We start from the raw sequence: 14,540 nt of genomic DNA on the forward strand, positions 1-14,540 counted from the left end.
CACCGATGATGAATGTGCTCTGGAACCCCACATCTCCAGAGCCTGGCCCCACTAGGGAAAGATAGAAGTAGACTGGGAGTATGGATCGACCTTCCAGCACCCATGTCTAGTGGAGAAGCAATTACAGAAGCCAGACCTCCCACTTTCTGTACCACATCATGCTCCCAAAGGAATAAGAACAGGAAAGCTTCTTCTTTTTTTTCTTTTTTTCTTTTTTTTTTTTTAATAGGAAAGCTCCTAATGGAGGGGGTGGGATATAGAATTCTGGTGGTGGGAATTATATGGAATTGTACCCCTCTTATCCTATGGTCTTGTTGATCATTATTAAATCAATAAATATAAATAAAGTCAAACTAACAAACTACCAAAAAAAATTTTAAGACAAGAAAAAAAAAAAAAGCCCAAACTGATTAACTCGCTGAAGTTACAATTAATGATACAGAAACACTATGAATATTTATATAAAGTAGTTTGATCAAGCCTCAGGTCCCCACCTGCTGGGGGGAAACTTCACAAGTGGTAAAGCAATGTCACAGGTGTCGCTCTCTCCTTCTGTCTCTCCCCCCCCCCCTTACAATTTCTCTCTGTCCTATCAAATTAAAGAAAGAAAAAGGAAAAAATGGTTGCCAGGAGTAACAGATTCATTGTGTAGGCACTGAGTCACAATGATAACTCTGGTGGCAATAGAAATAATAAAAATAAGTTAATTCTTAAAATATTTCTAACTACGCAAAATAACTGACTCAAAACTTTTCTCTGTGTGGAGTTGTACCCCTCTTATCCTATGGTTTTGTCATTGTTTCCTTTTTATAAATAAATAAATAATAAATATGCTATTAGAAGATGTTACAGTAGTAGACTGAAAATTACACTGACCTAGAAAGACCTAGAAAGTAGCATGCTGAAATATCCTAATTAGGTAATAAAGCTTTTTCCTCTAAAAATCTATCTCATGCCCTTCCATTCTTTGTTTCAATACTGCTAACTTCAGAACTTGGGCTGGAGTTGGTGTATTGCACCAAAGTAAAAAACTTTGGTGGGAAGAGTCCAGGTCCTGGAACATGATGGCAGAGGAGGACCTAGAAGGGATTGAATTGTTTTGTGGAAAACTGAGAAATGTTATGCATGTAACTACTGTATTTTATTGTCAACTGCAAACCATTAATCCCCCCAAATTTTTAATAATTCATATATATATATATGTATATTATATATATACACTTCTGCTTATCAATCTAATTATAAAAGTATTTTCAAGTTAAAATCAGATTCACTCAGAAAAAAATTAAATACTTGTAGATTATAAATATCTTCTCCACTTAATACTAAGATTAAAATTAGACTTGATGTTTTTATTACTTAGATTGTGAAAGATTATGTTGTCTTTTAAATCTACTCACATTTATTATGCATGTTTCAGGTATTACTTTAGGTATAAAATATAAATATAGTCATGTACGATATGAAAAAAAAAAAAATCAAGTAAAATCATGTAACTCTTACTATGAATTGCTGCTTACTTACCTGATTGTAAGCACTTGAAAAGGAAATGGGTTTTTTCTAACACTGTATTCCCCAAATTTTGGCACTTACTAATCACCAGAATGTTCATTAAATTATCTCTAAATTAGTTATTTTTCTAAAAAACTTTCATTTAACTGTCATCTTAAAAGTATTAACAGCCCTTATTACATACCACTGATGTTGAGGTCATAATCTCCTGCGGTAATCACATTAGCTACTAATCCTTCTGCAGGCTGACTGCCAGAAACAACGTCATTCAAGAGCTTCCGAATGGCACCAGGCTGAGGTGGTTGGGTGACAATGTTGCTCACAGCTATCTTCAAATTTTTAATTATATGAAGTTGATTATTTGGATCTCTCATATGAACTTTTGAAAAGAAAGAAAAAAAATGAATTAGTTCTACATGACATATAACAAGCTAACTATAAAGTCAATTAAAAATGGCTTTAGGACATACCAAAAAAAAAATGTTCAAACCAAAACCCAGAAATTCCAAGTAGACTAGCCTCTCAGGGAAACAAATAAATTATAACTTCCCCCTGTATGCCGGAAGAGTCCGCCAGATGGTCTAATACACTACTCACAACTTCCATACCACACATCCTTTCTTTTCTGTTTAAGAGTTGCTAGGGACAGCTGTCACTCATTCCAAGTCTCTAATTTTCACCTCACTCTAAGACTGGCCCTGGGGAATAGGAGGTTTGTGGAGTCAATACTGAAAATAATAAAAGGGAGAGAAGTGAAATTAAATGCTGCATGTGAACTTGCTTCTGTTTCCCCTAGTGCAAAGCCTGCATTCTCTGCTCTGACCCAACCACCATAAAAACCAAAGCCCACTTCCCTACAAATGTCGATGGTGGGGGAATGTGTATATTAGAACAGCAGGTTGGAGAAATCTCTGGACTTCTAGCTCAATTTTACTGTGAACTTGAAGTTGTTCTAAAAATAATAAAACCTATTTTAAAGAGTCATTATCTACATCCTTTTTCCCACTTTAAACTGTCTGTATCCATCCTGCTCTAGGGCTTGCTTCAGTTTATGGAATGAACCTGGACTTCAGAGCTTCACACCAGGAAAGAGGTTTGCAGCTAACTGTAGCAAAACCACCCACAGGACAGAGAGGACACATATAAACACATAAACAAAATAAATAAAATTTTTAAAAGGCACATATATAAACATATTTCCATATAAACATAATCAGACAAAATAATTAGCTACCAGAGTAGTACAAAAAGTCAATTTTTTTTATTAAAAAAAGATTTATTTCATGGCTGAGAGAAGCCAAAGTACTACTCTGGAATTCACAGCATTAAGAGATTAAGCCTAGAACCTTGCACACGGACATCTCTCTGCTCTACTGCCAGTCGACCCCCTGACTACTAGAAATAGTCCATTATGTTAAGAACCCACCTTGTGTAGTTAAAGAGTTCATTTTAAATCCTAACCTACCTCCTAATAACTGGGTTAGTCTAGACAGCCTATTAACTTTTTATTATTATATTTATTGGATAAAAACAGCCAGAAATTGACAGGGTGACAGAGAGGGGCCTGCAACACTGCTTCACCACTGTCAAAACTTGCCCTTTGCTAGTGGGGACCAGGGGTTTGAACTGGGGTCCTTGCATAGTCTAACATAAGCTCAACCAGAATTTGGTCACTTGTTTTATAAATGTACAGAAAATAAACATGCAAATTCCATTATAATGGGGCTGGAGAGGTGGTCCTGCAAGAGTGCAAAGCATATGCCTCCATACCTGAGGCCCCGGGTTCAATGCCCAGCACTAAATGAGAGGGGTGTGTGTGTGTGTGTGTGTGTGTGTGTCCCCAAGTTCAATGCCCAGCACCATATGAGAGCACCAAGGACTAAGACAGGCGGAGCTCCAAAGATGTGTGTGTGTGTGTGTGTGCGTGGTGTGTGTGTGTCTTATGTACACACACACACACACCAAGGACTAAAACAGGGGGAGCTCTCAAAGATGGGTGTGTATGGGGTGTGTGTGTGTGTGCGTGTGTGTGTGCGTGCGTGTGTGTGTGTGTGTGTGTGTGTGTTTTGCCAGGGTGGCGGAGCTCCAAAGATGGGTGCGTGGGTATGGGTGTGTGTGTGTGTGTTGCCAGGGTGGCCCAATGGAACATTTAAGTAGGCTCTGGGTTCACTCACTAACACTGCATCTTTCCATAATAGCTATGTCTTCTCATTTTAATAAATACACAATTCGAGCTCCCCTAAATTTCCCAGCTAGTATAGCTATGTAACACAGAAACAACCAAAAAAAGAAAGCGTGATGAATTTTTGGTATTGTTAGTAATATACTACAGAAATACTTTTGTTGAAACTAGTCCATCAATCACTGGGTAGCCCGAGCTATAAACCCAGAAATTAGCTGTCTCTGAAATGAGGCAGATGATCTGTTGTTTCCTGACATACAGTATCTTGACATGTGTGACAAAGCAAAATTACTGAGATATCACTTTTAATATATGGGTATAAAAGAGTACACCTTACACATTGGGATATCTCTCTCTCTCATCACTTCTTCTGGAAGAAGTTGACATACTATGGGAACAACTCAGGGAGCTTAATGAGAGGCCTACATGGCAGGAAACCGAGGTGTTGGGTCAACATCCAATAACCTTAAGTGAGCATGAAAGGGGACCACGCAGCCCATGCTGACAGCTCTACTGCAGCTTCAAAAGAGATTCTGTCAAAATTATACAGCTAAGGTTAAGAATCTTGAAAAGTGAGAGGTAATATTTTTGCTTTACGGATCTAAGTTTTGGGGTAGTATTTTACATAACAACAGATAGGCAATACACTGTAATATCACAGAATCAAAGTAATAAGCAGGATGAAAAAAACTTAAGAATGATTGTGAGAAATACTCTAATTACATACAAAAACTTTAAAAGCATCATAACTAATTCTAACAAGGTTGCGTCAAAATTACACCAGAAAAAGTGACTCTATCACAAATCACAGCAATGGCTTGACTTTTTTAAGTTACCTTATAATCTCTTTTTATTTATCTTTATTTATTTATTTATTTATTGGATAGAGAAAGCCAGAAATTGAGAGGAGGAGGGAAGCTAGAGAGGGAGAGACAGAAAGATACCTGCAGACCTGCTTCACCACTTGCAAAGCTGCAGGTGGGGACCAGGGGCTTGAACCCTGGTCCTTGTGCACTGTAGCATGTGCGCTCAACCAGGTGCGCCACCACCCAACCCCACCTTATAATTTCTTCTCATTGTTAATTTTAAATTTTATTTAGAGACAGAAAGGAGTAAGCACTCCAAGGTACTGAGTGTGAACCATCTCTTAGGGTGAATGGACATATGGCTCAACTGTGAAATTACTAAGCAGTGACACTGTCAGCATTCCCACTAGAGAAAGACAGAAACATGCTGGGGGTATGGATCAATTTGCCAACATCCAAGTGCAGCGGAAAAGCAATTACAGAAGTCAGAACTCCCACCTTCTGCACCCCATAATGAATTTTGGTCCATATTTGCAGAGAGATAAAGAACAGGGAAGCTTCAGGGGGCGAGGGTAGATAGCATAATGGTTATGCAAAGAGAGTCCCATGCCTGAGGCTCCGAAGTTCCAGGTTCAATCCCCATCCCCACACACACCCCACCATAAGCCAGAGCTGACCAGTACTCTGGTTTTAAATTAAAAAATAAATAATATGGAAGCTTTCAATGGAGGGGATGGGACACAGAACTCTGGTGGTAGGAATTGTATGGAATTACACACCTATTACAATTATACCCCTTACAATCTTGTAAATGAATATTAAATCACTAATAAAAAAATAAAACATGGGAGCCAGGCAATAGCACAGAGGGTTAAGCACAGGTGGCACAAAGAGCAAGGACTGGTGTAAGGATCCCAGTTCAAGTCTCCAGCTCCCCACCTGTAGGGGGAGTTGCTTCACAGGCGGTGAAGTAGGTCTGCAGGTGTCTGTCTTTCTCTCCCCCCTCTGTCTTCCCCTCCTCTCTCCATTTCTCTCTGTCCTATCCAACAACGATGACATGAAGAACAACAACAATAACTACAACAAAAGGAAATATTAAAAATAAAATAAAATAAATAAAGCATTAAAGAGAAAAGTCCTGGACTAAATATCAAAGTTCTGGACTAACTATTAGTATCTTGAATGTTTAAAATGAAATGTAAAAACAAACAACAACAACAACAAAACCCAAGATGGGGCCAGGCATGCCAGGTAAAGCACAAGCACCTGAGCTGAAACCCCTGGTCCCCACCTGCAGGAAGGAAGCTTCAAAAGTGGTAGAGCAATGCTGCAGGTGTCCCTCTTTCTCATGCTCTCTGTATGCTCCCCTTCTCAATTCCTGTCTCTATCAAAAAGAAAAAAGGTAGCTGATAGCAGTGGAGTGGTGGATTTGTCATGTAAGCAGCAAGCTCTATCGACAGTCGTGATGGGAAAAAAAAAAGGGGGTGTATTAATTTTCTGATTAGCTTGCCATTTTTCAGTTCACTCAGAAAAATACTCGTGACTTACATAATAATTGCACTCTATTTTTATCTTTTTAATTCCTTAAATAAATTTAGCTGATTTTAAGTTAGCACTTCAGAAAATCAAAGTCAAGGTTGGTGAGATAAATTCCCTAGAAATAGTGGGTGGGTGTCTGTTCTGCCGTGCACACACCATGTTCAGGACCTTCCCCAACCTCACTCAGGGGAAGCTGCAGAGCGGCGGTGTTTTACCCTTTCTCCCTCTCACTAGACTAACCTAAAAAACATTTGGAAAAGTCAGCCTGGAACAATGAAACCCCACTTAAAAAAAAAAAAAAAAGCCATGTGTGTGACTCAGGTGTAAGCCCAGCTTCCACTGCACTGAAGCTTCAGTGCTACAGTCTGTCTGTTTCTGTCTCTCTGTCTCCCTCTCTCTCTCTCTCTCTCTCTCTCTCTCTGCCTCCAGGGTTATCACTGGGGCTTGGTGCCTGCACTACTAATCCACTGCTCCTAGAAGCCATTTTTTCCATTTTTTTATAGGATAGGACAGAGAGAAATTGAGAGAGGACAGGAAAATAGGGAGAAAGACAGACACCTGCAGACCTGCTTGAAGCTTCTGAGGCAAGACCCCTGTAGGTGGGGAGCCAGGGGCTCGAACCGGGATCCTTGAGCAGATCCTCGCACTTCCTACTACTGGCGTTTAACCCCATGCGCTACCACCTGACCCCCCCCCCCTTCTCTTCCTCTCTCTACCTTCTCTATCAAGTAATAATGACAATAATAGCATAAAAATACAATTAACACAGAAAGTCTGACTAAATAACACTAACATGCTTTGAAAATTGACCACTAGTGCAAATTTCATAAGTATTAGAACCAAAAATTTGTGCTGAAATAATAAACTCAAGTCTCAGACAGTATCTCCAACATAATGATCAGAAGAATAAAACAATCATAATTTAATATTATGTGTACGTATGCATGTGTAAGGAAATGCTCAGAGATAATCTCACCAATGTGTCCCAAATCTCACCTCTCCAGAGCCCTGCCCCACTAGGGAAAGACAAAAACAGGTTGGGGGTATGGATCCACCTGTCAACACCCATTTCCAGCAGAGAAGCAATCACAGATGCCAGACCTTCCACCTTCTGCACCCCACAAAGAATTCTGGTCCATACTCCCAGTGGGACAAAGAATAGGGAAGTTTCCAATGGAGAGGAGGGCACAGAAAACTCTGGTGGTGTATGGAATTGTACCCGTATTATCTTACAATCTTGTTAATCGTTATTAAATCTCTAATAAGCAAAATTTAAAAAGAAATGCTCAGCTTTACAAAATTTGTCTGAGGAATAGCTAATAAATCAACTCTAAACACTATTTTCAGTGTCCGACAAGTAAGTGGCATACAACTTTGTTCTATCGACACTACCACTACATACCGTCTCAAATATGAAAAACACTTGAAGGGCCAAGAGATAGCTCACTAAGTAGAGCACATGCCATACCATGCTTGAAGCTGCAGGTTCAAGCTCCAGCACTACAACACCAGAGAGGGCTCCCCCTCTCTCTCTACCTCTATCACTTTATCTGAAATGAAAAATTCAAGCCAAGTTCTGACCTCAAGTGGCATGCCCACAAGGTAAGCTCCAGAAAGGGAGTTCATTAATTTTTAACCCTTTCTCCATGGGAATTTTTGCTTATTAATAGTACTCTGAATTACACTGCCTTAAGTCATCATCTTAAATCTCTGAGCCCAAAGGTAAATGATCTGGGAGAAATCCCTGAACTTGAGAAAAGAAAGAAGAAAAAAAAAAAACTTTTCTGCCTAAAGATACCTTCCAGAAGTCTCCAAACATGAGGAAGAAGAAACAAACAAACAACTTTTCTGGAGAGCAAAGGGACTTACCAGCCAAAAATGGAGCCACAAAAAATTAAATCCATATTATACTCATCTTCAACTTCATATTTTACATCAAGTTCTATCCTTACATACTGGGCAATTCTAATCTCCCAAAGTTTCATGCCTGATCACACAATTTGGCATAGGTATGAAATTCAAAATACCTCTACTAGAATTCAAGAACCTTCTTTATTAAGCATCTTCCCATACTGTGTGGCTCCAGTCAGGAGGGTCCATCAATGTTCGCCAAACAAAGTTACACCTACACCCCCACACCTGCCTAACCCCCTCCACTCCACCCAAACAGAAAGTCTGTCCTCGTCTTTACATTAGCTTTACGTACTCATTAGATATAGCCCGGGATGCACTGGATCGACCTTCCCGTGGTGCATCCCGTGAGTACCCATTCATTGGGGAAACTGATGATCCTTCCTAGCCGACTGAATCCACATGGATCCCAGTCACTTTCAAAGCCATTAACTGGCTACGGAAGAAGGGCAAACGCTAGAAGAAGAAGAAGATATAGCCTTTCCAGGGCCAGATGGTGGCGCACCTGGTTGAGAGCACATGTTACAGTGCACAAGGACCTTGGTTCAAGCCCTCAGTCCCCACCTACAGGGGGAAAGCTTCACAAGTGGTGGAGCAGTGCTGCAGGTGTCTGTCCCTCTCCCTCTCTATCTCCCCCGTCCTTCTCGGTTTCTGGCTGTTTCTATCCAAAAAATAAATGAAGATAATAATAATAATAATAATAATAAAAGATATAGCCTTTCACTGTATCATTCAGTTCACAGAAGGAATCCAGAATACCTTGTGCTATTATAGGAGGCAGCCATCAAACAGTATGTCTGAGATGTAACAGAAATGTAAACTGCACAGAAATTTTAAAGACTTAGCAATAATAATAATAAAAAAGTCTCACTGTGGTAATAATTTGGATGTATTAAGTAGGATATATTATAAAATTAACCATTTTTTTAAACTTCATTTTTTAATTTTTTAACTACTGTGTGTGCGCGTGCATGTGTTTGTGTTTGTGTGTGTGTGTGTGTGTGTCTCACACTGTATTTCCTTAGGACAACACTGCTCTATGATAGAAGTAAACAGTTCCTCAAAGTTCCGGTGACTTTAATAAAAACATCTTGTCTTGAATCATAGCCCCTTTTTAAACCTGTCATCAAATAAGACTTTAGACAATTGACATCTGTGTCTCACTGTTCTCAGACTTAAAAAGGTAATACAATTACATATTTTAAAGAATTCAGTGAAGACTAAATGAAAAAAAAAAAGCTACATGAAGTAGATACAGAAATCAATGTGACTGTTCTTGAAGCCACACATCAAACTGGGTCTCTCCTTTTCTTTTAAGACTCTAAGAGGATAGGGCACTTAAGTTGTTCTTGTCGACTTAGTAAGTGAATGGGGGAGCTGAACTTGACTGTGCGAGTTGAGACTGATGGCTAAAGTATAACATTAGAAAATCAGGGGTTTCTGGATTTTTGTTTGTTTTGTTTTGGACAGCTCCCTTTCTAAAATGTACTTCTAATGAAGCCATTCCCTCAAAGAACACATACCTGCAGAATTTATATGAATCTATGCCTCAGCACTTTTTACGTATGGAAAAGTCATGACCAAATAAACATCACAGAGGTCTGCTTGACAGCATTACTGTAGAATCCTTCATTTTCTACAGATCTTAACAAAAACCTTTCCCTACAGTTTGCTGTGCTGTTGGCAAAGTACAGGTAAAGACGGATAGATCCATAACTAGAATTTTACTAAGCTCGTTTTTCTCTACTAAAGAATCTAATGTTCTTTGATGGTGGGTGCGGTGTGGACGTACACCCTGTAATCAGCCTTGTAAACTACTAAACTCACTAATTAAAAACAAAAAAACTAAGAATCTAATGTTGAAAACAGATCATTTCTCCTGCTGATTAAATTTATGTTCAACATAAACAGATAACTCAAACTACACAGCTTGTCCACACTTCCTCGCATGTCAAACAAACAAAAATGCTGTTGCAACTTTTTCTTAATCTTACTTTTTAACATTTTTTCAGCGGTGTGAGTGTAATACTGCATGCAAAAAGGGGGGGGGGAACATGAAATAACTAATGCTGATATGAAATCACTAAAGAGAAGTTTAGAAAGAAATGAGTCTCCCAGCTAGAAGAAATACAATTATTTCAGATGACCGAAAGGGAGAAAAAAATGAAGGGAAAAAAAAAAAAAAAAGCATCTCCCGACCTAGCTTGTCTCAGCCCTTGCTCAATCCTCTGTCTGGGTCCTTCTCATCCTGACTCCCTCCCAGGCCAGACTGTCAAGGAAATGAAGGAAAATAAAAGCACCTGATGGAGGGGGAGGAAAAACAAAACAAAAGCAAGACCCGCCCCGCAGGTCGCGACCCCGCGGAGCCCCGGCCCGGCGGCTCCGGAATGTAAACACGGCCCTTCCTTCCCGCCCCCCGACTTCCTCCTCCAGCCCCGCTCTCGCGGGAGCCGCCAGGGAGTCCGGGCAGCCCCACCACCTACCCTCGGAAGTGAGGCGGGAGAAGGGCTTGAGCAGCTCGGCGAAGCTGAGGTGGTTGAGGCGGGTGAGCCGCTCGGCCTCTTCGCTGCACAGCGCGGCCACGCAGGGCACGAACGAGTCCGGGATGAGCTCCTGCACCGACTGGACGCACTGGGCCATGGCCGCGGCACCCGGGCGGCCGCGCCCGCCCTCCGGCCCGCGCTGTGCGGCTGAGTCTCCGGGCGGGGCCCCCGCACTGGGTCCCGGACACCGAGCAGGATCGGACGCCGACGCCGCCTCGGTCCTCGGGGCACTCACCGCCGACCCCTTGCCGTCGCCGCCGCTCTTCAGCGCTCCTGGCGCCCTCGCATTCCACCCAGATCGGTAGAGACACCGACAACGCCCGGCTAATCCAACTGACGGCAGAATCCTGGTCACTGTCCGACCGGAACCGCCATGTCGAGGCCGGACCCTGACCCAAAGGCAGTACTAGTCCCAGCAGCCCCCGCGGTCGCCCCTCACGTGATGGTGTTAAAGGGGACAGTGGGGAGGGTATAAAGTGGGAAGTGAAGAACGACGGAGGCCGGTTGGCCCGCCTGCGCCGGAAGTGGTGAGACGGTCCCCCCCAGTGGGCGGGGCAGGGGCGTGCCCACGTGGGGGCGTGGCCAAGTGGTATAAGCTGGCGGCTTTAGGCCGGGTTCTCTTGCGTGTTCGTGGCATTGACAAATCAGCGATGACAGGCAAGCTAGCGCTTGAGGTGGGTGCATGCACAGTAGTGGAGTCTCCCAACCGCCTGCTAGCACTTGAGGTGAGTGCATGCACAGTAGTAGAGTTTCCCGATCGCCTGCCACGCCAACCCAGCTTGTTTGGAGCCGCAAACACTTTTCCTAGAAACTATGGACAAGTGATGTGACAGTTCCCACTGCTCCTTGCCAGTTCCCTTGGTCCACTCCATGCTGCTCCGGAGCTGGGAGAGGGACCTGCTCCGAAAGCCAGGCGGTGGCGCACCTGGTGAAGCGCTTGAAGCGCTCACACTACAGCGTTCAAGCCCCTGGTCCGCACCTGCGGGGGGTGGGGGGGGGGGCGGGAAGGCTTCATGAATGGTCAAGAAGGGCTACAGGTGTCTCTCTGTCTCTCTCCCTCTCTATATCCCCCTCCCCTCTCAATTTCTCTGTCTCTACCCAATAATAATAAATAAATGAAATAAAATAAAGATTATATAAACTAAAATAAAGATATAGATAGAGAGAGAGCGCTGCTCCTGCAAGAGAATGTGCTGCTGCCTACCACTTGTTAGGATGTTCTCTGCATCTGATATGAGGAGATCGTGCATAGTTTGAACCCAATTATGTTTTCAGAAACAGACTGCCAGCACTGTGGACTCAGCCAATGAGCAGAAATGTGTGTTGTAGTGATCTGGGCCGGGAGGTGGCGCAGTGGATAAAGCATCGGACTCTCAGGCATGAGGTCCTGAGTTCAATCCCAGGCAGCACATGTACCAGAGTGATGTCTGGTTCTTTTTCTCTCTCCTCCTATTTTCCTCATAAATAAATAAATAAATAAATCCTTTAAAAAATAAATGTGTGTTGTTGTAAGTGTTGTAAATAATAGAAATGTAAGGGGAACTATGCTTCTTCATTTTTGTGGGCCACTGGGATAGCGTGTGCCTGCAAACATTTTTGTCCTTTGTTTCATTTTTACACTCTGCCAGGACATTTGCTTCATAGTGAGGAGAGCTGCAGGAGGCCAGCAGTTATGGTTTCCACCCTTAGCTTTCATTTTCATAGATTGGCCCTGTAAAGAAGTGGAAGTGAAAGAGAGGGATTTTGTTAACCAAATGGTTAAATTCCTTCCGGATTATATGCCAAAAATATATATATATAGCAATGAAAAAATAAAGCTGGGGGAATAACTATAAGAACACAAGACTTGCATGCCTGGAACTCTTGAGTCCATCTGTATGTACTTGAGCTGGCCACTCTGGTGTAAAGATCTCCCTCTCTCCATATGTACTGAAATAAATAAAATATTTTTTCTTTACTTTCTAATGCAAGTCATTGTCATGGTTTTATCATGCCTTCACTTACAAGAGGCTCTCTCAGGATAAGTATCTCAAAGTCAGGTTATTTGATATCTGGGGGTTTTACCCTCTTAAGAATATGAGCAGAGGGATCTGGGCGGTAGCGCAGCGGCATAAGCGCACCTGGCACAAAGTGCAAGGACCAACGTAAGGATCCCGGATCAAGCCCCTCGGCTCCCCATCTGCAGCCGGGTCGCTTCACAAGCGGTGAAGCAGGTCTGCAGGTGTCTCTCTCTGTCTTCCCCTCCTCTCTCCATTTCTCTCTGTTCTATCCAACAACAGCTATGACAACAATAACAACTACAACAAGCCCAACAACAAGGGCAACAAAATGGGAAAAATGGCCTCCAGGAGCAGTGGATTCGTGGTGCAGGTACCGAGCCCCAATGATAACCCTGGAGGCTAAAAAAATAATAATAATATGAGGAGGATAGCTTACTTAGGATGACACCTGCTTTTCTATACACTATATCCAAGTTCAAGCTGAGCCCTCACCACACAGGTGGGAAGCTATGGTGTCTTTCCCTCTCTCCTTCTGCCTCTCTGTTTCTGTCTCTTTCTATTTGAAAAAGTCTGCCCAGAAAGCCCCCCACTGAACCCCCCCCCAAAGTAAACGAGTAAAGTAATATGACGGGAGGGATGCCTTTCTCTTGTAAATTGAGAAAAGGAATGGGGAAAGAACTGTAGAGCATAACAAATGTAGCTGCACATCAAATAAGAAGAGATGATGTGTGCAGGTTGAGGACCTGGAGATACGTTTCTTCATACTATCCGTGCTTGAGCACCTCCTAGAAATACTTCTTGCACCCCAAGGGTATATACATATTCCCTCTTGAATACTTTTTAATGTAAATTTATTTTCCCTTTTGTTGCCCTTGTTTTTCATTGTTGTTGTTATTATTGTTGTTGTTATTTGATGTCATTGTTGGATAGAACAGAGAGAAATGGAGAGAGGAGAGGAAGCCAGAGAGGGTGAGAGAAAGACACCTGCAGACCTGTTTCACCGTCTGTGAAGCTACTCCCCTGCAGGTGGGGAGCTGGGGGCTGGAACCGGGATCCTTATGCCAGCCCTTGCGCTTTGCGCCACGTGCGCTTAAACCTCTGCGCTACCGCCCGACTGTCTCTTGAATACTACTGCCTAATCCCTTACCCTTCATCACTAGAAAGCCATAGTGTTATTCAAATTACAAAATGCATTTTCTTGGTAGTAGGGCTCTGAAATGAGAGCATCCTGCCCTACCTCATACATAATTCAATTCTAACAGACGTTACAAAGGCAGTTTTATTTTAAAGATTTTTATTTATTCATGCGAAATGATAAGAGAGAAAGAACCAGACATCACTCTGGTACATGTGCTGCCGGGGATTGAACTCGGGACCTCATGCTTGAGAGTCCAAAGCTTTCTCCACTGCATCACCTCCTGGACCACAAAAAAAAAAAAGGCAACTTCCTTTTTACATGCAGGGTAAAGCTAGCCGTCTGAAACTCTTTGAGAACTTGCAGAGGTAACTTAGCCTAAAAGGATTTTAGAGATAATTCACACAGGAAGTTGCATAGGCATTACTACTATCTGGTTCCAGAATACTTTTACTCCAAAAGAAGTGTGGTGCCCATTAGTAACCAGTTTTATACCTGTCTGCACACTCCTGCCCCTAGAAATCACTAACCTATTTTCTGACACTATAAATTCACCTCTTCTGGACATTCTAGATAAGTAAAATCATACCAGACGGAATCTGTTGTGTCTGGGTTATTTCACACAGCATGTTTGCAAGTTCATCCACTTTGAAGTATGTATTAGTACTTGATTTTCATTTTTGTAGCTGAACTTAAAAGCAATTGTGTCTTATGCATCGACTTTACAACCAAATACCACACTCACACTCAGTGTTTTAGGGACTACACCATAAAATTATACTTCTCTCCTACCGTCCCAGTTTTCTATGGTTTTCATCTCTTAAGTTGTTGTCGTCATCTACAAGTTAAAACTGAATCACTTGGGGTCGGGCGGTAGGGCAGCAGGTTAAGCGCACATGGCGCAAAGCATAA

The 14,540-nt window shown here is 42.2% G+C and overlaps 1 protein-coding gene and 1 long non-coding RNA gene across 5 annotated transcripts in view; one reads left to right on the plus strand and one right to left on the minus strand.

Annotated features, from left to right (window-relative positions):
• TRAPPC8 (trafficking protein particle complex subunit 8) overlaps window positions 1-10,945 on the minus strand; it is a 99,562-nt gene extending 88,617 nt beyond the window's left edge. For 2 of the 4 annotated variants that reach the window (XM_060173665.1, XM_060173663.1), the window contains exons 1-2: window positions 10,434-10,944; window positions 1,697-1,891 (exon numbers count right to left, since the gene is read on the minus strand). In XM_060173665.1, coding sequence (XP_060029648.1) covers window positions 1,697-1,891; window positions 10,434-10,590 — 352 coding nt within the window. In that variant the 5' untranslated portion in view covers window positions 10,591-10,944. Of the gene's footprint in view, window positions 1-1,696; window positions 1,892-10,433 lie in introns of all 4 variants that reach the window. The other 2 variants (XM_060173662.1, XM_060173666.1) reach the window with 2 other exon arrangements.
• On the plus strand, window positions 10,913-11,990 carry LOC132533159 (uncharacterized). The gene is made up of 2 exons (XR_009545071.1): window positions 10,913-11,020; window positions 11,769-11,990. It is a non-coding gene; the product is annotated as an uncharacterized LOC132533159 (long non-coding RNA).
• Window positions 11,991-14,540: the final 2,550 nt, after the last annotated feature.

This window comes from Erinaceus europaeus, chromosome 15 (assembly GCF_950295315.1).
Source record: "Erinaceus europaeus chromosome 15, mEriEur2.1, whole genome shotgun sequence".
Classification (NCBI taxonomy): domain Eukaryota; kingdom Metazoa; phylum Chordata; class Mammalia; order Eulipotyphla; family Erinaceidae; genus Erinaceus; species Erinaceus europaeus.